Source organism: Salvia splendens, chromosome 12, assembly GCF_004379255.2.
Source record: "Salvia splendens isolate huo1 chromosome 12, SspV2, whole genome shotgun sequence".
Taxonomy (NCBI): domain Eukaryota; kingdom Viridiplantae; phylum Streptophyta; class Magnoliopsida; order Lamiales; family Lamiaceae; genus Salvia; species Salvia splendens.
In genome coordinates, this window is record NC_056043.1 from 6,058,846 (window position 1) to 6,080,037 (window position 21,192).

At 34.2% G+C, this 21,192-nt stretch overlaps 2 protein-coding genes and 1 pseudogene across 2 annotated transcripts; 2 read left to right on the forward strand and 1 right to left on the reverse strand.

Annotated features, from left to right (window-relative positions):
- Window positions 1–1,918: 1,918 nt before the first annotated feature.
- On the reverse strand, window positions 1,919–7,051 carry LOC121759278 (trigger factor-like protein TIG, Chloroplastic). The gene is made up of 13 exons (XM_042154813.1): window positions 6,721–7,051; window positions 6,443–6,526; window positions 5,892–6,020; window positions 5,526–5,614; window positions 4,976–5,159; window positions 4,505–4,595; window positions 3,881–4,035; window positions 3,364–3,456; window positions 3,170–3,262; window positions 2,921–3,001; window positions 2,678–2,827; window positions 2,292–2,387; window positions 1,919–2,184 (listed from the first exon to the last, which is right to left on the reverse strand). The coding sequence occupies exons 1-13, from the start codon at window positions 6,985–6,987 to the stop codon at window positions 2,107–2,109; spliced, it is 1,590 nt and encodes a 529-aa protein (XP_042010747.1). The 5' UTR covers window positions 6,988–7,051; the 3' UTR covers window positions 1,919–2,106.
- Window positions 7,052–8,180: 1,129 nt separating this feature from the next.
- LOC121758026 lies at window positions 8,181–8,906 on the forward strand. The gene is made up of 3 exons (XM_042153464.1): window positions 8,181–8,490; window positions 8,567–8,641; window positions 8,702–8,906. Exons 1-3 carry the CDS (start codon window positions 8,257–8,259, stop codon window positions 8,756–8,758), a joined length of 366 nt encoding a protein of 121 aa, XP_042009398.1. The 5' UTR covers window positions 8,181–8,256; the 3' UTR covers window positions 8,759–8,906.
- Window positions 8,907–10,281: 1,375 nt separating this feature from the next.
- Window positions 10,282–11,568, forward strand: LOC121757446 (annotated as a pseudogene).
- Window positions 11,569–21,192: the final 9,624 nt, after the last annotated feature.

Consider the following 21,192-nt stretch of genomic DNA (forward strand, 5'->3'; position numbering starts at 1 on the left):
CAGCCGTTCTATTTTAATAATTCAATTCTAAATAGTACAACTAGTATTATTCATTTTGCACAAAAGAATTATTCAATACTCCATATATCCTTTGGAGGTTAGATGTGGGTGTCCTTGACGAGGCTAGAAAGAGGCGCCACTACTGCCCTAATATTAGTCCTGAGTGGGGCGGAATGCCCGGTTGCACAGCTGAATTCGGCGGCAGCACGCGGCCACTGTGGCAGCCGGCCACCGAGCATTTTTCCTTTTTTTTTAGACTGGTAAATTATGTAGGTATAATTAAAACATTACAAAATATAAAGTGAGCACGGGACTTTGGAGAAGAGGGGTATTTTAGTAAAAATGACATATTCAGTAGGAAACATGACAAACTATATACACATGATATCAATCACAATGCATGATGCTACAATTGATCTTGTCGTGTTTTTTAATTCCTAGACTCGATTATAAAATAAAATCGAATAGATACCATAAAGTATTTTATTTTCACCCCTAGATACGTATGTTAAAACAAATATTGACAAACACTACTAGAGTATATTTTAAGAACAATATTAATAATTGGAATGTTTTATTAATACTATTATTCAAGTTTTCTAATATTTTTGATGTTAACCAAATTATTTAGGATTCATAATAGTCTTGTCCCAACATATATTCTTTGGTTAAACTTTAAAATGATTGAGATGCAGCGAGGGGATAATGGGATCGGACTGTTATAAAGTCTCAATCATGCTAGGTGTCGCATACATGATACAACCAATCAACGTCACACTCAATTTGAATTCGCTACATATTTAAAATTTTACACTACTATATTTATTAGTTAACAACTTTCAAAACCTGAATATAAGAGCATCATTAACCCCGGCCGGTTTCAGGCCCCAAATCCCCTTCACGTCATTATTCCTCTATAGTTGCAGCCCAGACCCCAACTACTTTAACTCTGCAGGCCACAACCCGGGCCGCAACTAATAAATGACACTATTCACAACTTCGACCTATTTTACGTGTAAAAATTGAAAACGTTGAAATAACACTAGAAATTCATTCTTAATTCAAAAATAAAAAATTATAAACTAAAAAACTAAAAATTATAATATAAAAATATGCAAAAAATGCAAAAAAAATTAAAAATTAGAAAATTGATGTCGCCCCTCTCCCTCTTCTTCCTCTTCCGAACTGTAAAAATTCAGAAATTGGTGAACAATAGCGGCCCGAACCCCCTCCAACCGGAAGCTCCATCGCCCGTCAGGCCGGAGCCCAGGACCAGCCTGGGCCGGAACTCCGTCGCCTCCAACGCGCGTCTCAGGCCGGTACTCGCGATTTGCGGCCCGGCCTCTTGCGTTAACGATGCCCTAATAAGGTGACTCTCATTTAATGACTGATTTGTGCCTTATATTCTAATGTTAAATTGCAAAAAATTATCTAAGTTTAGTTAAATTACGGTCAGTCCATTTTTAAAATTAAAAAAACTATAAAGTTTAGATTTGTTTTTCAATTATTTATCACAAATACTTGTAGTCAAATTGTATCAGTCGAAATATCAATTATGAACTAAACAATATTTTTTTCTATATAATAAACGATTTGATTCAAAATATAAGTAATACATTATACACAGACAGACATAATTTTCACTATGATATAGTAATTGAAAACAAATCCGAACATCATAGTTTTCTGAATATATTTAAAATTGGAATCGAACAATAATTTGATCAAAATCTCATTATCTATTTGACAATTTCCTATTTTTAAAGACAATAAAACAACTTGAACCTCGTTTTGGGATTGCAATAAAATGGAACACAACGATTAATATTCATTACAGATACCAATTTATAAGCTGGCTAACTATTACTCTTTGATCCTTAGTTCATTATATTATGAGTAGGAACGAACTCTAAGCAAATGAAACACAACTATTAATTTTCATTATAATCTTGCTAAAATGGATCCAAAAAAGCTCAAGAACATGTTGAATCGTCGAAAAAAGAATGTGCAAATCTATACTAAACCTGAGAAATGGAAGGGTGCAAACCTTGATATATCTCATACTACTTCTCCCTTCAAAATCGGGTGTGACCGTCTCCGACTCTCTTACTTGGTTATGAACTGGATGTCTGCACGCTCTTTCAGCCATTCTAGTACTTTTGCTCCCTCAAGTACCTCTCGTACCTGATCAACGAAACATCGTTCTTCTTTTTAGGATGAGAAACTGTTGATTTAAGTGTATATTTTTCTGATTACAGAGTGCAGAAAATGAATAACGTAGTTTTAGTGACCTGTTCCCGGACTCGTTCCTCATCGTACTCTTGGTTGTGGCGTTTAAACTCATCGATCGAATTCTCAACCTCCTTCACTATCTCGTCTGTTACTATCTGCATCACACCAAATCATAATAACCACATTCAAAACAGCTTGTGGCACACGGGAGGGATTTAAACTGAACTGAACGAAATTTGGAGTCGAATGTATATATACACTCGCTGTTTTTTAATATGAAAAAACCCAGCATAGCTACGATAAACATAGGCTAACACCCCCTACACTAATATGATTCACGAGAACTTCATCCATGTTCGATTTCTCAATGTGCCACCAAGTTTATCACAACTACATAGATAACCCGCATAAAATAGGTTCAAGAAAGAGGAAATTTTTACTATACCTGCAAGTTTTCGCGTTTGAATATGTCACCAACAGCTAGATTCTGCTTGATAATATTCGTTATATTTTCTCTCTGATTTTCGAGGAAATCCTTCACTGCCTTGGGACTTGATAGGGCTTCCAGTTGTTTTTCATTTAGTTTCATATTAGCCTGATAACGTAAATAATTGATCTAATGAGTATCTTTCCAATGGAAAACTACTGATGTTCGAACAATAGCAGTTAGATTTCCAGCAAGCCTAACCTGAATTTGCAGAAGTTGTGCTCCATAAAGCTGCCTTCCTTGTTCCTCAAACAAAGATGGAGGAATATCGACTTCAACCATCTGAATCCAAGCACAAAATGCATCAGTCTCAGTTCACAGGCACGAGCAAGGATAAGACGAGCAGTCTTTAGTAACGAGGACATGAACTGGTCGTGTAACTGCTCTTAGTAGATAACCAAATAAAAAAAGCAAAAACAATCTTTTTTTTACAAAAAAAAAAGAGATTACTTTGTGTAATTGATCCAAAATTGCATTATCTGCAGCTTGCTCTTTAGCTGTTTGCTCCACCTCAAGAAACTTTTGCAGCAATGTTTCCTTAACCTGCATAAAATCAACATTAAATCTCGTGTCGTGTGTCCCGTGCAGATAAACAAACCAATTGTAATTCGCTATATGTGCAAAAGTTCGGTGCAACAGCTTGCCTCCTCAATGGTGGAGCAACCTGCCAGAATCTTTTCAGCAGTTGCGTCATTCAATTCGGGCAGATCTCTGAAGAATAATTCCTTGCAGTCCACCTTAAAAAGAATAAGTAATGAAAGATTTAAGTTTAGGGAATTACTTGGTAGATACTATTTCGGTACATGAAAGATTATTTACAGAAAAATCGGTACGAACAGTTCACATGTTATGAGCTATGAAATATTTCAACCACAAAACACCTCTCTCTTCATATAATTATCCAGAAATATGGATTGGAGATATAAACTATGTAAAGTAGAACATATTACTTTTGAATATCAATTCAAGTCAAGAATAGTATTTTATGTTCACTCAGTCTGCTAAACAATGTACCCAACCTAGGTTCTGAGACTGCCATTAAGTGCCATTCAGACTCAGTTATGAAGCGCAATAAGAAAAATGATAATATAGTCAAACTGATAGGAATCAGCCTATAAGATACGAGCAAGTGTTCATCATGCGCTTGATGAAAGAACTAACCGTGAACAGCGCGCGGACACCACGGAGATCTTCTTGTTCCCATGTATCAGGGAAGGTATAAGGGAATGTCTTAGTTTCGTCACGTTTTATTCCAGCAATTGAATTCATAAAATCTGGAAGGACTTTATCTTCGTCTTCAGTGTCAAACCGAAATCCTGAAAAAATAAAATTGCAAAATAATATATAACCAATAATGGATTTGAGGTAGAAATGACTTCCATAATCATCATACTACCTCCGGGAGAATATAAAACTAATTTCATAACTCACTATGTACATGGAACTGCCAAATCAAACATCCACTTATTTAAACTTTACAAAACTCTTTCACATTTATGAAGATGCATTCACTCTTTTGCAAAAATCTATACAATCTACTCTCTCAGAACTCAGAAGGTTAGACATTTCTCGTCAACCTAAATAGAAAAGAATCAAAATCGAACCAAACAAGCTCATGTTTCCTCTCAATCTGTCAATCCCCTATTCTATTGTAAATCAAAATTCTGCAGTTTCCGCATAAGCACTTCAAAAAACAAATGACCAACGATGAAAAATATGCATAGGAATATATTTGTGAGTCACAATAAAGACAAGCTACCATGAAAGAAAGAACTCGAAACAAACCTTTGCTCTCAGCAGATGGTATACTTTTAGCCTTTGATTCATCTTGCTCAATTGTCGCAGCTGATATATCAAGAATTGCAACATCACCTATCTGAACAGGTTTTCAGCTTATAAATAACTTCATCGAATGAGAAAGAACCGAATTATTATACTAACAACAGAAGCAACTACTTATGTCAGCTTATGTCAGAATAATCACTGTAAACAAGAAACATAAAACCTAAACTTGCAACAAAAAGTATTAGATGAACGAGAAAAAGAAGTTTAGCATGTTCAGTTACGTAAGAAATGAAAGAAAAATTCAGCACAGTGGCAGCAAAAGATCATGATCTAAGATAGACATTCAAAAACTTACTACACTAGGAGTTTAACACAAGACACTGCATTTTCCAGGAATCTCAAATCTTCCAAAAGACATTTATGTTTCACAAAATATTGAAATGAACAGCAACTATATTGTTTTAAATTTACCTGAAGTCCTCTGTCAACTACGATTTTTAAAGCACCGAGAGCCTTGTGACGGCGCCGCAGTTCTTGTTCAGCTGCAGTCTGAGCATCTATCTCCTTATCAATCTCAACAACAACCTTTAAATTCTTGTACCCATCTTCAGGATTCCATTTGACTTCAGGTGCAACATCAACAAATATATCATATCTGACCACAAGTTTGGAAGCATGAACTCCAGCTGTGAGTGTTAAGATGATAACTTTATAATAGTGTATGAGAAATCTTTAGGTGCATTGTGTCATAAATGCATGGTATATACGAAATATCCTAGTACCAGGAACATCATTTTATATTTTACACATACACACTCGTAATAAGGTCAAGGCAAAACTCATAAAATGAGATCCACTCCCATCATCACTACATATTACTTACCAAAAAAACAAAGTAAAGGGAAAAAGGTCAGAATCTCTGATATCTCAGCACATAGTATTTACATACATCTACAAGCATAACTCTATGTTTTGATGCATCAATTGTGAGGAGATTTTTTTCTTGAAATAGCTTATGTACCTCAGAGATTTCATTGACGAGAACGAACTCTCCATCTCTGAAAATTTAGTTGAAATGCGGATTGAATCTTCCAAGGCTTTTCCGCTTACCTACAAAATGAAAGGAATTAAAAATGGTTTACAAATACACAAAAGCTGCAGTATTTTATAAGTATGGATAAAAAATAGTAACAGAGCAGTCTTATTTGAATCTATCATATCAAATGCTGTGACAACATTTACTTCATTATAATTTCTTAAAATGAGCAATTGTTACGTGCATAAAAGAACCGATAAACAAGTTTACAAGATATCCCAGTCGTATTTCAATATAATCACAATTTATCTTAAGGGAAGCAATTTTCAGAAACTATTAAATGAAGCTCACTGAAGACAAGGCATGCGGAAGCGTTCTCTTTAAGATAGATTCTATTGTGGCTCCTTTAACAGTCTCCTTCCCAATATAACTAATAAGTATACTTTCTGGGACATTCTTCCCTGGACGAAACCCTGGGATCTGCAATGATAGAACAAACATTATTCAAATCCTCTGCTCAATACAGCTGAATAGATAGAAAAATTGCAAGGGGATGTACTAAAAGAAAGTGAGCACATTGGCAAGTGAGAAAGTGATCTCTGATGAAACCACCAAACAAAGCAATCAAATGTCAATAACAGAAAAACTATGACTCATACCATCTTTTGGAAAAGAATCATCACCATAATATGTACATATATCTTGAACCTCAAATATGATCAACTGACAGAATTCCACAGTATCCTCCAAACAAATCGAATCTAACAGATGCTATAAAATACATCAAATAGATATAAATCAACCCTCACACAACCTTGTGAAATTCTGTTCTTGAATTAGGTTAATATATGATTTTTCCCATAAAAACAAAGCATCAAAAGCTAAGAAGTCCAAGTTACTACCTTTGCTTGTTTGGTGAACTCCCTCATGACTCTTCTGTAACAATCCTCACATACCTCTGCGGGAACCTCAACACTCAACTTTACCTGAAGACATGAAAATCAGAATTGTGGATTGCTAATAACTGCCAAAAACAATAATTGACTTATTGCAGTGTCAAGCATCAGTAAAGATGTTTCAGAACAAGATATTCAATTAGTGCTATACTAGTCCAGAATGCCAAAATTTTCCAAAGAGGGAATAAATGTGGAGAGATGATCACGGGGAAAAGAAAACTGACTCTTGAGTTGGGTTCAGGGGTTTCTGTAACAATAAGGTCGGCGGGGAGCTTGTCGGAAACGGCGCCGTCGGCAGTGGCGGGGGCCGCCGACGCTACAAATGGGGTGGAATTTGTTCTTCGGGAGAATTGGCGGGAAGAATGAGTTAGTGGTGATTGCTTGAAGTGGGATTTGAGGAAAGAAACAGCGGAATAAGAAGGAGGAGAAAATGAAGAAGAGGGCTTGAGATGGAAGAAGGTTTGGACAGTGGTAGCACAGAAAGACTCCATCTTTGTAATTGCAGCACCACCTTCTTCTTCTTCTTCTTCAGGCTGCAATACAATGGAAAGCTAGATAAACAGGATAAGATATTTTAATCTAACAAAATGTGACGTCGTTTTCTATTTATTTCCCTTTTTCTTTCTATATTTTCGTAATTTTTGATATTCTATTCTTTATTTCTTTTACTTCGTTTGAAGTTTAAACTTTAAACACAATCTGAAAGATGCATTATTTGTTCATTTCAAATGGGTCAATAACGAGAAAGCTTAAAAAAATTAAATGGAACAATAATGGGTTTAGGTAAGGGCTAACCCAGGAATATAAACGAAAGGAGAGCAAAATTATATGCGAAGAAAATTTGAGAAGAACAAATATAAAGAAAATTAAAAAATTTGTAAAATTGGACAAAAAAAAATAGTATGTTACTTATATATTTGAGGAGAGACATTTCTGCCCACGATTTTAAGGTCATCTCCAACCATTTACGTCAAACTTAAATCTATTTTTAAGTATATGTCATATCAAAAAATAGTTTTACTCCAACCATTTATACTATATTTAAAATTTACACCATTTTTTGGTATTTGTCTCACAAAAAATTTGCAGTAACACCGAATATAATGTTATTCCATTGAAAAATAAAAAAAATGAGTTTGAATTTGGTGTATGGTTGGAAAAATTATATACACTAAAAAAAAATTTTAGTGTATGATTGGATATGGTCTCAGCCTAATTACTCAAAAATCAAATTTACATTGCCAAATTGTCGAGGTTACCAAGTTGATGGACTTTATTAAAATAGAAATATTATGCTCTTTGCATTATAAAACATCCTCATTTTATATACACAACATCACCAAATAAAATTATTACTATCCAAATATAAATGTTTTCTTTTTGAAATTTTTTTAGTCAATATACATTATGATTTTTATAATTTTATAATAATAGTTACATATATAAAAAAATATCCCTTTTTAATTCTGTTTATATTGTAGTTAAGATGATATTCAATTTTTAATTGACGAGAATTTAGAGTGATTAATTAATTGCATTTAATTAGAAAAAGAAAAGTCGGGAGAATGAATAAAATGGGTGTGACTCGTGCGAGAAATGACAAACAAATTATCTGAAAGATCTATCCAATCCAACGGTTACAAAGCAAAGGTGGAAAAGGAAAGGAGAATATAAAAATTGGGAAATGTGAATTAATTAGTGTAAAGCAAAAGGAAAGAGAAGCTCTCTCGTGTCTTCCCTATCTGCCACGACACCCCTCCATGGAAGCCGTGGGGTCCAGACAGAGCCGCGCCTCCTCCCGCTACGCCTCCGGTCCCTCCCCGCCGGTCTTCACCGGCCGCGTCAGGAAGTGGAGGAAGCAGTGGGTCACCTCTCCCGCCGCCACCATTTCCAAATCCGGCAAGCGCAACGACGCGCCGCCCCTCCGCCTCTGCCGCTGGACCCCCCTCTCCGCCGATGACCCGCCCAAGCGCCGCCAATTCCGCTACGCTCCGGTATTGTTCTGATTTTGATTTTGGGGTTTAATTAGAAGGCGAATTGAGTAATTGATGAGTGAATTTTATTATGCAGATTGTTCCCATAGAAAAGGGGAAAATAAAAAGTGTGGAGAATGAACTAGTTGTCTCCAAGGAAGAACCACCTCAGGTTACTTTCTTTTCTCAATTTGATGAAAATGTGAGTTGCTCAACATCTGTTCATCTGTAGGAAATCAATGAAGATGGAGCAGAAGCAGAAGCAGAACCAGACAGTGCTGAGATGTGAAGAACAAATTGAGGAGGATTAACATTAACTATGGTGTAGTTAGTAGTAGCTTTGTGTTTAAATGGTGTACTGTACTTATTAAGTAGGCATGTATGTATGTAACTCAGCTGAATCTCTTAATCCTATCCCTGTTTATTACTGTTACTAATAACATATGCTACTACTACTACACCTATTCAACTTGCTTGTTTTTCGCCTATATTGCACTATAATGCCATGATTTTATATTTGATTGGAACATTATTGCTTTGTGACTAAGACCCCAAAACTCTTTTGGGAGTCTCATCTTTCCACCAATACCATTGGTTACAAGCATTCTTTGTGGTGATGACTTTGGAACTCCTGGTTTCAAAAATGTACACCACAGATTAGACAATGCATACCCCAACTAAGGGGCCGTTTGCTAGGACAAATAAGAGACGATGCGTTTTACAAATTTCTTCGCTTTCTGTGATCTTGTTGATCTTTTGTGCCTTTGTCGAAGTTTGCTCACACAGCCAATCTATTCCTTGATTATCATAAACCAAGTCTAGCATATTGATACGAATTTGACCAATTCAGATCAAGATTGTAAGACATACTATTCCCTCGATATCAAGTAATTAGGTCTGCGAAATTCGAAGTGGAGTTTTCAATCCAAAATCAATGTTTGGTACTACAAAATATTTACGTTTGAAATTGAATTACAATCCTAATTTCTTCCAATTCCATAATTTGAATTCCATATCAGAAGCAGATCATTGGAATTCTAAATATTTAGTAAAATTGAGCATCTTCACACACACTACAAACACTTTCATATCAATTTTATCATTTTGACAACCAACAAATGATTTAGAGTTGAATTATTATTCAATTCCTTTAAATTCAATTCCACGAAATTCTAGTTCAAATTCAATCTGAATTCCATGTACTAAACGGACCTTAAGTGTCGGACAAGATCACAAGACTTACATTATGATCTCTGCCGGCTAAAAAATGTAGAGAGATCAAAGAAAAGAAGTAGAGAGACAAAGACAGCTTAACAGCATTCTTGTCAAATTTAGCTATATTTAATATTTAGAATTTCAAGACTAACTAAGAGTGTCAACTATTTTAATCGGAAACACTATGTCAAAATTTTAAATAGTTATCAATCGTTGTTAGTGATTATATATGCATATCTGAAACATATTCACATACGGAGTACTAAGTTATGAGTTATCTACATATATATTTTGTAACAAAACCTAATACTAGTATTATGGAATAAATATATATTGACGTTAATTGTTCAATGAGAAAAATCATGATTTTCTGGAAAAAAAAATACTAGAGAAGTACATTCTTAGACTCTAATTCATTCCGAGGTTACATTTTTTTTCTATTTACTTTTAGTTCTTTTATAGATCAATTTCTTTATGTCGATTTTATTTACTTTTATGTTCCTTTTTTAAAATTTGGACTTTGATCATGCTATTTAAATGAATTTTATACTTATTTAAATATATGAATTCGTTAGATTTCATTACAAACAAGGCTAAATGTCCTTTTTGGTCCTAAACATATGAAGATTTTATGATTTTGGTCCAAAACATTATCTTTTGAATTATTCGGTCCTTCACAAATAAAAACGGGTCACATTTAGTCCGGATTGGACGGAAATGGTTAAATTTAACGATCAACGAATATTGATTGAATTTTGATTGGATTAATATTCAATTAACTATTTATTATTATTTTTACAAATCAATTAATATTCAGCCGAGGAGAGCGGTGGAGAGATTCAATCACGACGCCGATTTCAGGTTCCTGCAAGATTGCATTTCCGATCTCTTCGCGGATCGGTTGAGATCGGATATGGAGATGTTGAAATTGGGGAAATTGAACCGAATTAGCCTCGCCGTGAAATGGTGCCCCTCTCTGTATTCGTCGTTTGACAGAATCACGCTGCTGTGTGAGACCATAGCGAAGAAGGTGTTTTCGGTGGCGGAGTTTCCGGAGTATGAAAGTGTGGAGGAGGCGTATTATGCGTATAGAGTGAGGGATCAGCTGCGGAAGGCGTTGTGCCGCTGCGGAAGGCGTTGTAGCTGCCGGAGGTTTACATCGGCGCCAACGATTGGGGATCTCTGCCTTACAACAGAGTCGCTTCTGTGGCGATGAAAAACTACATGGAACTATTATTCATTCATGATGAGGAGAGGTTTCGTGAGTATCTCGAGAGAGTGAGATCCGGCAAAACCACTATTGCTGTCGGAGCATTGCTTCCTCATCAGATAATCGAATCGTTGGATGATGAACATGGCGGCGAAGTGGCGGAGCTGCAGTAGAGGAGAATGTTGGATGACATGGCGAAGATTGGGAAATTGAGCAATTGCCTTGCAATCAGTGATGTTTCAGGGAGTATGTATGGGATTCCGATGAAGGTATCGGTGGCACTAGGGATTTTGGTGTCGGAATTGAGCGAGGAGCCATGGAAGGGGAAGCTCATCACTTTAAGCGAAAATCCACAACTTCAAAAATTGGAAGGAGAGAGTTTGAAATCGAAAACTGAGTTTGTTAAAAGTATGGAATTGGGGTATAACACTGATTTCCAGAAAGGTGTTTGATTGTGAAAGGGAAGCCGAAGGCGGAGGAGATGATAAAGAGGTTGTTTGTGTTCAGTGATATGGAATTCGATGAGGCGTCGACGAATACATGGGAGGCGGATTATGAGGCGATAGTGAGGAAGTATAAAGAGAAGGGATATGGAGAATGTGTTTTGGAATCTCAGGGATTTGAGGGCGACGCCGGTGCCGGCGAACCAGAAAGGGGTGGCGCTAGTTAATTGAATATTAATACTAAATAGTTAATTGAATATTAATACTAAATAGTTAATTGAATATTATCCGGTCAAAATTCAATTAATATTCGTTGACCATTAAATTTAACCATTTTGGTCCAATTCGGACTAAATGTGACCCGTTTTTATTTGTGAGTGACCGAATAATTCAAAAGATAATGTTTTGGGCCAAAATCATAAAATCTCCATATGTTTAGGACCACAAAGGGCCTTTAGTCTCTAAACAAATAAGAAACATTTCAAGTTTTTTGTTTGTTTTGTGTGAATAATTAAGATTACCAAGAGAGATGGACATAAACAATCTATTCAAAGGCTTATTCATTTGACACTAACTTATACTCAATTATTAGCAAAATATACGTAAAAATGATATCTTCTCCTCGATCCATCATCAAATGACTCAAATGCGTTCATCCTTGATGCAACGACATCTTCCTTCAAAGCACCTGATTGAAGCATCGATACATGCTACGAGAAGCTCGCAGTCCTTGTCTTTCTGGCACGTTGGAAAGCCATCGTCTTGGGGGAGGATGTCCGGGGCATCGGCTTCAATCAGGGATTGTTGGATACAAACGCACTCCCCATTATCACATACCAATCTTTCAGTTTCAAATGTAAGGCATTTCAATTGATCGTAGCAATCCTCGACCGTCTGGCACGTTGGTCCAACACCTCTTGCTAACTCTGTCAATCGAAAAAAATGATAGAGTCAAGTAATTATGCATGAAATAGATAGATAGATAGATAGATAGAGAGATAGATATAGAGAGAAAGAACCTAGAGCGGCAAGCAAGAAAGCGAACACAATGATCAATTTTGGAGAAGCCATTAGTCTTTTACACAAATGTATGTTATTGCTGTAGTTTGAAGAAAATATATTACTTGTTGATTGACGTACACTTTCATATATATAGATGTATACACAAGATGGATTAAGTGAAGGATATAAGAAATTAATTCATATACTCGAAACTTACATATATTAATGAAATATGACGTGTCGAATTGATGATAGATATAACCATTCATCTAAAATTACAAACGAAATGACATGATATAAATGCCTCACATATGTTTGCAAAGGCTTACAGTATAAAAAACACACACATGTTACGTTGCACAAAGTAATTAATAAGTACATATGTTACTATATCGAATTAATCTATGTTTAATACTACGTTAAGAGAAATGAAATTAGAATGGGAAAAATTAAAGCTCAGAATGCAGTTACATAATACTGCTATTTGGCATGCTACAGAGGACAGAAGAAAAAACTTACAACGAGTATTAGGGCTGGCTAAATATACTGAAATACCGCACTTACTGTACCAAAATATACCGAAAATATCGAACTTGCGGTATACCGCAAGTTGCGGTATGGTATGATACCTTACCGGTAAATGTATAGTATTTGCCAAAAATTTGGTATATATATTGTTTTTATAAATTATATAAAAATTGTTGAAAAGTTAAAATCCCTAACTCTACTTTCACATTTTAGTTCCTCTGCCCCTAACCCCAAACAACACTCACGCAGAGATGCAAATCCAGTCCACTGTAATTTGATTGTTGAAATTTAGTTGATTTGAATTTTTTGAATAAGATTTGATTGTGGTGTAGTTTTAATGTTTTGGATATTATTTAAATACGTAATATTTATTTTATATATTTGGTTATAAAATAGGATTTTTTTTGTATGAAACGCAGGTATAACGGTATGTCATACCTTATTTTGGTATACCGTACTCGATATGCCATACATCATTTCGGTATACCGTAAAATTGCGGTAAACCAAAATACGATATGATATACCGCATAAACGGTATGGTAACGGTATCGAAAATTATCATACCGAATTTTTGGATTACCGCATTGCGGTATACCAAAAAATTCGGTAAGGTATGACATTTTCTCATACCACATTGCGGTATACCGAAAAATACGGTATGCGGTATGACATTCTCGCTGCGGTATACCGTACCGCGGCACCCCTAAGTGTTATTGTGTAGGCAATAATAGAAATGACAACAAAGATTCACGTGGTACGATATAAAACCTACAATCAAAGATAAAGTTGATCTCTTAGTTAAGTGACTATGTTTGCTCGTGCATTCTTACACTACAATTGTCCAAGAAAATAGCTATATTTTTCTATTTTGATCTTTCTATTAAAATTACTGGTTTATAATTTTTTATGATTCTTAATTTTTATTAATAATACTTTTAACTATTTTTTTCCTATTTATCTTTTATATAAAATATATGCATTGTTAATCCGAATATGCACCTGAATGTACTTTGTTCTATTATAATCGCTGTTTTCTACAAAGGAGTTATATTATGAGTGATTGTGGTTTGATTAACCGATCAATTGTCGTCTAAATGAATCAATAATCCAAAAATGGAACAAGCGATTATTAAGTGGGTAACCAAAACAAAACAAGATAAGATAGGCACAGTGTTGAATTACAAATACGATTGAAAGAGAGAGAAGTAAGTATAGCCCAAATTATGATTATTTCATAGGCAATAGTCTCAAATACGTACATTGCCAAACTACCACAAAACTCCGATTAATTTTTCCAATCATATTTCTTCTGTGCTTCACTATTATATTCGGAGTGATTACTAAAGTAAATACCACCGCTCTTGGCTATCCACCACGACTCATTTGGTCTGGCCTTGAAGAAATTTTCCCGATAAACTTCAAAATCTTGTTTCTTTTTACCCCAAAAAAAACGACAGAAAAATACGGTGGTTGGCGTAACATCTGGACAAAAACTCCACTGATAATCTTGGTTTGGGTAAAGGAAGTGATCTCCGAGATTATCATCTCCAGATTCACAATGAACTTTTAACGATGGAGAATTTGAAGGCAAATTGCTAAGGATATGGACATGATGCTTTGATGTGAGAAAACATCCATCGCCAAAAAAAAGGCAGATTTGCGCTAAAAGAAATAACAAAAAATATTTCTTCATTGCACTTCTTTTCCCTTCGTAAATTTTCTGTGTATATTATGGTTTAGGGATTTATATTTATAGTTTATTTTTGTTTACAGAGAAATGGAAATGATTCATTCTTGAACACATTTGATCTTGTCAATTCATTGGCATTTGATTTGCTTTCACTGCCATACTTGGAATTTTGAATTGAAGCGAATACGCAAATATGGGGAAAATATATTTGTTTTTTCTTAAAATTAACTGGGGCAAATAAATACCATATAATGATATAAACGAATACTCCGGATTACATGTTATAAATATTATTGATTTTGAGATAATTTATAGTTGGGTTACTTATTATGTACAACAACAATTTCCCCAAATTAATTGTTTACTGAATGTGGCACTAAATTAAATATTACAAAAGTCTGAAAATAGTATTCCATCTATCCCACAATAGGAGTCACATTTGATGTGCACAAGAATTTAAAGAAGTGTAAAGAATAGTGAGTTGGAAAAATTAGTGGAATATAGGTTCCACTTTTTTATATTGATTTTATAATAGAACGTGAGTGGAGCGAGTAAGTGAAATGTGGGACCTATTTACCGTTTATTGTAAAACTAAAATGTGACTTTTATTGTGGGGCGGACTAAAATAACAAAATGTGACTCTTATTGTAGGACAGATAGAATATAAAAATTCTTCAAATGTATTTAAGTTTTTGTTCAAAAACTTCTGGTGATATATTATTGAGAAAATGTCAAAATTGGTCATAAACATACGGCCACAATACGAAGGTGGTCCAAAATATTCACTTTTTTTTAAAATTGGCTCCTAAACAAATGAAATTGTTGTCGATTCGATCTTTTTTTACGGAACCGTCAAAATTGACTGTCGATAAATCAAGATTGGATTTTTATGAATTTTGTAAAATGAAAAATTATCAATATCAATTTTTATTTTATTAAAATCAAACTAAATATACAGAACAAAACTAACAACGCTAAGGCCATCTCCAACCATTTACACCAAACTCAAACCCATTTTTGAGTTTGGGTCACACCAAAAAGTAATTATACTTCAATCATTTACACCAAACTTAAACCCAAAAAAATATTCCATATCTATACTTTTTCAATTATGCCAGAAAAATTTTCTTATTAATATATTTTGTATTAAATATACTTTATATTAAAAAATTACACTACTTTTAAATTTATTAATTACTACTTGAAAAAAAAACATAATTTACTAATATGATAGTCTCACAATAGCTTGCTAATCCTAGTATTTAATTATTTTTCAATAAAAAGTTTTTGAAATTTCAAAAAAAAGTTTTGTGTAAAATATGGCAGGCTAATTTACATTAATACTACATGATCAAAATATGGCCGGCTTTTTGAACATCTCAAAATAATGTAAGGACTGATATACAATATCTTAAAAATATTTGCAGCAGCTACTCATTTTTGGTGTTTACTCTAAATTTGGTATTGTTTCATTAAAAACCCCAATTCATTGTTTACTTGTTTCGCTTCTTGTTCATCATTGATTTGCTCAAATATTTGGATTTTTAGCTTCATAAATTTGGGGGTGTGACTGATAAGGCTAATTTCATGCATCGGTCTAGGGGTTCATTTCATGAAATTACTGGGTCTAACGCATTGAATTAAGTCAGGTATGTGAAGTTTTTCGCCAGATCCAGGAAAAGAAGAGGACGCTTGCATGGTCCTAGGAAACTGGCGAAAGGGTGAACAATTGGAAGAAAATTGCTAGACGGAGGAAGCCTCGGAGTTGAAGGGTAGAATAGGGATTTCTACGAAAACTCTAGAAGGCTATGTCCGCATCTATAAAAGGGAGAAGCATGCAGGCTGGAGGGACCTTCTCGGTGGAGGCCTCACTAACAGCCCCTTGCTCGATTCACCTTTCCACACACTTGACTCCAAATTCGCGAGAGATTCCAGTTAGCACTTGGCTGGGGTTCACGTTTTAGCTTTCCGAGAGTGGTTCGAGGGTTGTAACACCGTCCTAGTTCAAGGGCGAAGAAACAATTTACATTTCCGTTGCTATTTACACTGATTCCGCCGAGCTTCGCTGTTCGAAGCTCGGTTTTCTTTTGTTAACCAATATTTCCTGTTTTATTCCGGATTTTTACTTTCGCTTATGTCTATTGTGTTCATTTCTGGTTTGCTAGATGTCGAGTTGGATTGTCGGAGTTGTTTATTTTTTTATTTTTTTTTTTTGCAGTTGGTTTCTGATTATTTGCTGATATTTTTCGTTTGGATCTGAAGAATGGTTCTGTTTTTGGATGAATCGGAGGTTGGGTTTTGCTGGAGTTTGTGATTTGTTTGCAGATTGTTCTTGATTGATTGAATTTGGCGGTGATCGGAGCAGATCTGTTAGAATCGGAGTTATGGAGTTGATTTAGTTGATTGTTGAGTTTGGATTGCTTGGATCCGGAGTGGATTAAGCGTCCGACGTGATTCTGAGCAGGAGTGTTTAAATTTCATGCCTAGCTTACGTGTTTTCATTTCATTCCGCCTAGTTTACGTAGATCTGGTTTATTTCCGATTCGTAGCAAGTTTCCGGCATCTCAATTTCTATATTCTGATCGAATCTGGGAGTATGCTCTGTTTTCTGCATTTGCGTTTCTGAATCTGTTAGGAACTTTGCATGCGAAGCTAGCTGGAGCTGATCTGTTATCTGCAGCTTTTTACCGTACTTGCTATATTTGGAATAATGTTCCCCGCTGTTTTATTCTTTCTGCCTAGTCTCAATCAGTTAGTTATTTACTCAGTCAAGGAAGTGATTGTGTCTTTCGGATTTGATGTCTGATTCCAGTAAGTTTTCTGTGTCCTAGGTCTAGCGTTTACATTTCTTGCCTAGATCTAGTGGTAGTTAAAATCTCAACCCCTTTGCGTGGCAGCAGCCGTTTGTTTCCATAGTCTCTTAGCAATAACCTGCGAATCCATCTCTGTGGGATCGACCCCACTTCCCTATACTAATTCATAGTATTCGGGTTGAGGGATTTATTTTTGAAGGGGAGTCGAGTGTGTCCAACGACAAAAACACTGTAGTTCTCTTGAGTTCCTGGACCCAGTGATCCAGTGGATTTAAGGAGCGTTGTGTCTGGACCGAGCCTTGCATTAATTCTCATATGTTCACACTTGCTTACTCCTGAGTCTAGTCATTCGACATAAGAGTCGAGAGGACGGCCCAACAACACAATTGGAACTTCAGTGACTATTGAATGAAGTTTGTACAAATTTTTGTAAGATGTTGTGTTACATTATAGAATCATATTTGTACATCACTTTTATCTATTTGAAGTCTTATTTGTAACTATCTAGTTGTGAGAGTATTGAATTTGTACATTAATTGTTCTGTTTTGATACATCAAATTATGTTACATCATTTAGCCAGTTACGTACATTCATTGGTTATGTTTTGATACATCATATGCTGTTACATCATTTAAGTAGATAAATACATTATTTGTTTCTGCCTTGTGTGAATTGTATGCTTCAATAAGAGCCGGAAGTTAAATAAGTTTCTCAAGGGTTTAGCAATCCATATGGCTAGGATGTAGTACCAACCTAGTAACACAACGTTCAACAAGGGCATCTAGTTAGAGTCATTCTCCTAGGGTTCATTTATCCATTGGACTAAGGTATAATATTCACAACTTCACGTAGGGGACCTCGATTGACCAAACTTGGTTCCAATCCCCTAGAGTTTAGCTATCCGTAGGGTTAGGGCATAGTACAAACTCATACATATAAGTCCGATTTTGAATTTATTGAACTAGGTGTGTGTAAAAAGGAGAACTGCGTAGAGAGAGGTAGAGAATAATTAGAGAATAAATAAATAAATTTTGGAAATTAATTATGTCTGCCACGTCAGCAATCGCTTAAATGACGCTCATATAGAGTCACCCAGCATATCATTCCTCATGGATATGGATAAAATTTAAACCTAATAATTTATACTCCCTCCGTCCCATGTTACTCGCACATTTCATTTTAGGCCGTAAATTTAGGATTGATTTTTTAGTGTAATTAAATTAGAATTTTAAGTGTAATGAGACATCACTTAATAAATGAGCTCTTAACTTAAACTAACATATTAGTTAATGCATTAATTCTAACTTAAACTATAAATAGTGTAAGGAGTTTGTGACGAGCCGAAAAGCAACAATGCAAGTAACATGGGACGGAGGGAGTATTTATCTGAAACAGAACACCTATTTGAGAACGAGGAAAGTCAATATTAGACGCTTTTTAAAGTATTTACGCGATGCTTATTGTCCTAGATAATTTGAATATCAGCCGCTATCTAGAGTATTTTTTAAAAGCTATAGATATACTTATTGGAGGTGATAATTAAATTAATAGTACTCCCTCCGTCCAAAAAAAAAAATAAGTTTTACCATTTTGGCCGTCCATCTAAATTAAACTAAGTATTATAAAAATAGGAAGTTTCAAATCAATACTAATCATACACATCGTACTATCCATTAACACCACTTCCACCACATTTTCTCTTTATCTCTCTTACTTTACTAATTATATATTAAAACTCGTGTCATTTACAACTTTGTGTATTTTTTTGTGGACATATGGAGTACTATCAATTACATAGACTTCGATGGACCGCATTTATGTAATGAATCAAAACTAGTTTACTAAGAATAATGAAATAAAATCCCTAAAAACATCAAAAATAATGTTGCCACCTCGCCTTAAAAACATCAAATAATTTGGCCATTTTTTCATAAAATTTTATCCCTAGATGAGTTATCTATCCTACCAAATATTAAGAGAATAATTAAATTTATCAAATAGCAAACGAAGCCAATCAATATGAGAGGGACTCACTACCACTAATAAACCACTTATATATATGGGTCGGTTTATTTCAATTATTTGGATTATGAATATTTTTGTTTATATATCCAATGTAGGGGTGGGTCGGTATGGTATACCGTACCGACCGTGACATACCGCATACCGTACCGGAAAGTACGGTATGAAAAAATTCAATACCGATACTGTACCGAATTTTCGGTATACCGAAATTCCGGTATACCGGAAATTCGGTATGATATTTTTTGATACCGGTTACCATAACGTTATTACGGTACGGTATACCGTAATACCGAAATAAAGATTCAACAATAGTAATAATAATTTGTTTATTGATTTGTTCATTTACTAATGTTAGTTTTAGATTTTTTGGATGATAAAATGATACTTTTGCATCATAAAATGATGGTTTGAGGGGATAAAATGATAGTTTCAAATGATAAAATGATACTTTTGTTTAATAATGATAGTTGTAGATTTTTTGGATGATAAAATGATACTTTTGCATCATAAAATGATAGTTTGAAGGGATAAAATGATAGTTTCAAATGATAAAATGATACTTTTGTTTAATAATGATAGTTTTAGATTTTTTGGATGATAAAATGATACTTTTGCATCATAAAATGATAGTTTGAGGGGATAAAATGATAGTTTCAAATGATAAAATGATACTTTTGTTTTAAAATGATAATTTTAGATTTTTTGGATGATAAAATGATACTTTTGCATCATAAAATGATAGTTTGAGGGGATAAAATGATAGTTTCAAATGATAAAATGATACTTTTGTTTAATAATGATAGTTTTAGATTTTTTGGATGATAAAATGATACTTTTGCATCATAAAATGATAGTTTGAGGGGATAAAATGATAGTTTCAAATGATAAAATGATACTTTTGTTTAATAATGATAGTTTTAGATTTTTTGGATGATAAAATGATACTTTTGCATCATAAAATGATAGTTTGAGGGGATAAAATGATAGTTTCAAATGATAAAATGATACTTTTGTTTTAAAATGATAGTTTAGATTTTTTGGATGATAAAATGATACTTTTGCTTCATAAAATGATAGTTTGAGGGGATAAAATGATAGTTTCAAATGATAAAATGATACTTTTGTTTAATAATGATAGTTTTAGATTTTTTGGATGATAAAATGACACTTTTGCATCATAAAATGATAGTTTGAGGGGATAAAATGATAGTTTCAAATGATAAAATGATACTTTTGTTTTAAAATGATAGTTTTAGATTTTTTGGATGATAAAATGATACTTTTGCATCATAAAATGATAGTTTGAGGGGATAAAATGATAGTTTCAAATGATAAAATGATACTTTTGTTTTAAAATGATAGTTTTAGATTTTTTGGATGATAAAATGATACTTTTGCATCATAAAATGATAGTTTGAGGGGATAAAATGATAGTTTCAAATGATTAAATGATACTTTTATTTAATAATGATAGTTTTAGATTTTTTTGATGATAAAATGATACTTTTGCATCATAAAATGATAGTTTTATATATATATATATATATATATACCGGTATACCACGGTATACCAAATATTCGATATACCACGGTATACCGGTATACCGTGGTATACCGGAATACCGTGGATTCGGTATACTGCGGTATACCAAGGTATAGAAAAAATGATACCGTTACCGTACCGAAACACTACGGTACTGTATCATACCGTACCGGAAACTGCGGTATACCGAAAAATCGGTATTTTCGGTATTTTTTCGGTACGATAAGTCCGGTATTACGGTATTTCGGTATA

Bases quoted from the DNA above. Each gene is read 5' to 3' on its own strand.
- LOC121759278 (XM_042154813.1), bottom strand. From the start codon at position 6,987: ATGGAGTCTTTCTGTGCTACCACTGTCCAAACCTTCTTCCATCTCAAG. The intron at 3,457-3,880 runs GTTAGTTCTTTC...ATTCTTTTTAAG, and splicing joins GTGTCCGCGCGCTGTTCACG to GTGGACTGCAAGGAATTATT. The intron at 2,388-2,677 runs GTATAGTAAAAA...GGTGTGATGCAG, and splicing joins TCAAACGCGAAAACTTGCAG to ATAGTAACAGACGAGATAGT.
- LOC121758026 (XM_042153464.1), top strand. From the start codon at position 8,257: ATGGAAGCCGTGGGGTCCAGACAGAGCCGCGCCTCCTCCCGCTACGCC. The intron at 8,491-8,566 runs GTATTGTTCTGA...TTTATTATGCAG, and splicing joins GCCAATTCCGCTACGCTCCG to ATTGTTCCCATAGAAAAGGG. The intron at 8,642-8,701 runs GTTACTTTCTTT...GTTCATCTGTAG, and splicing joins CCAAGGAAGAACCACCTCAG to GAAATCAATGAAGATGGAGC.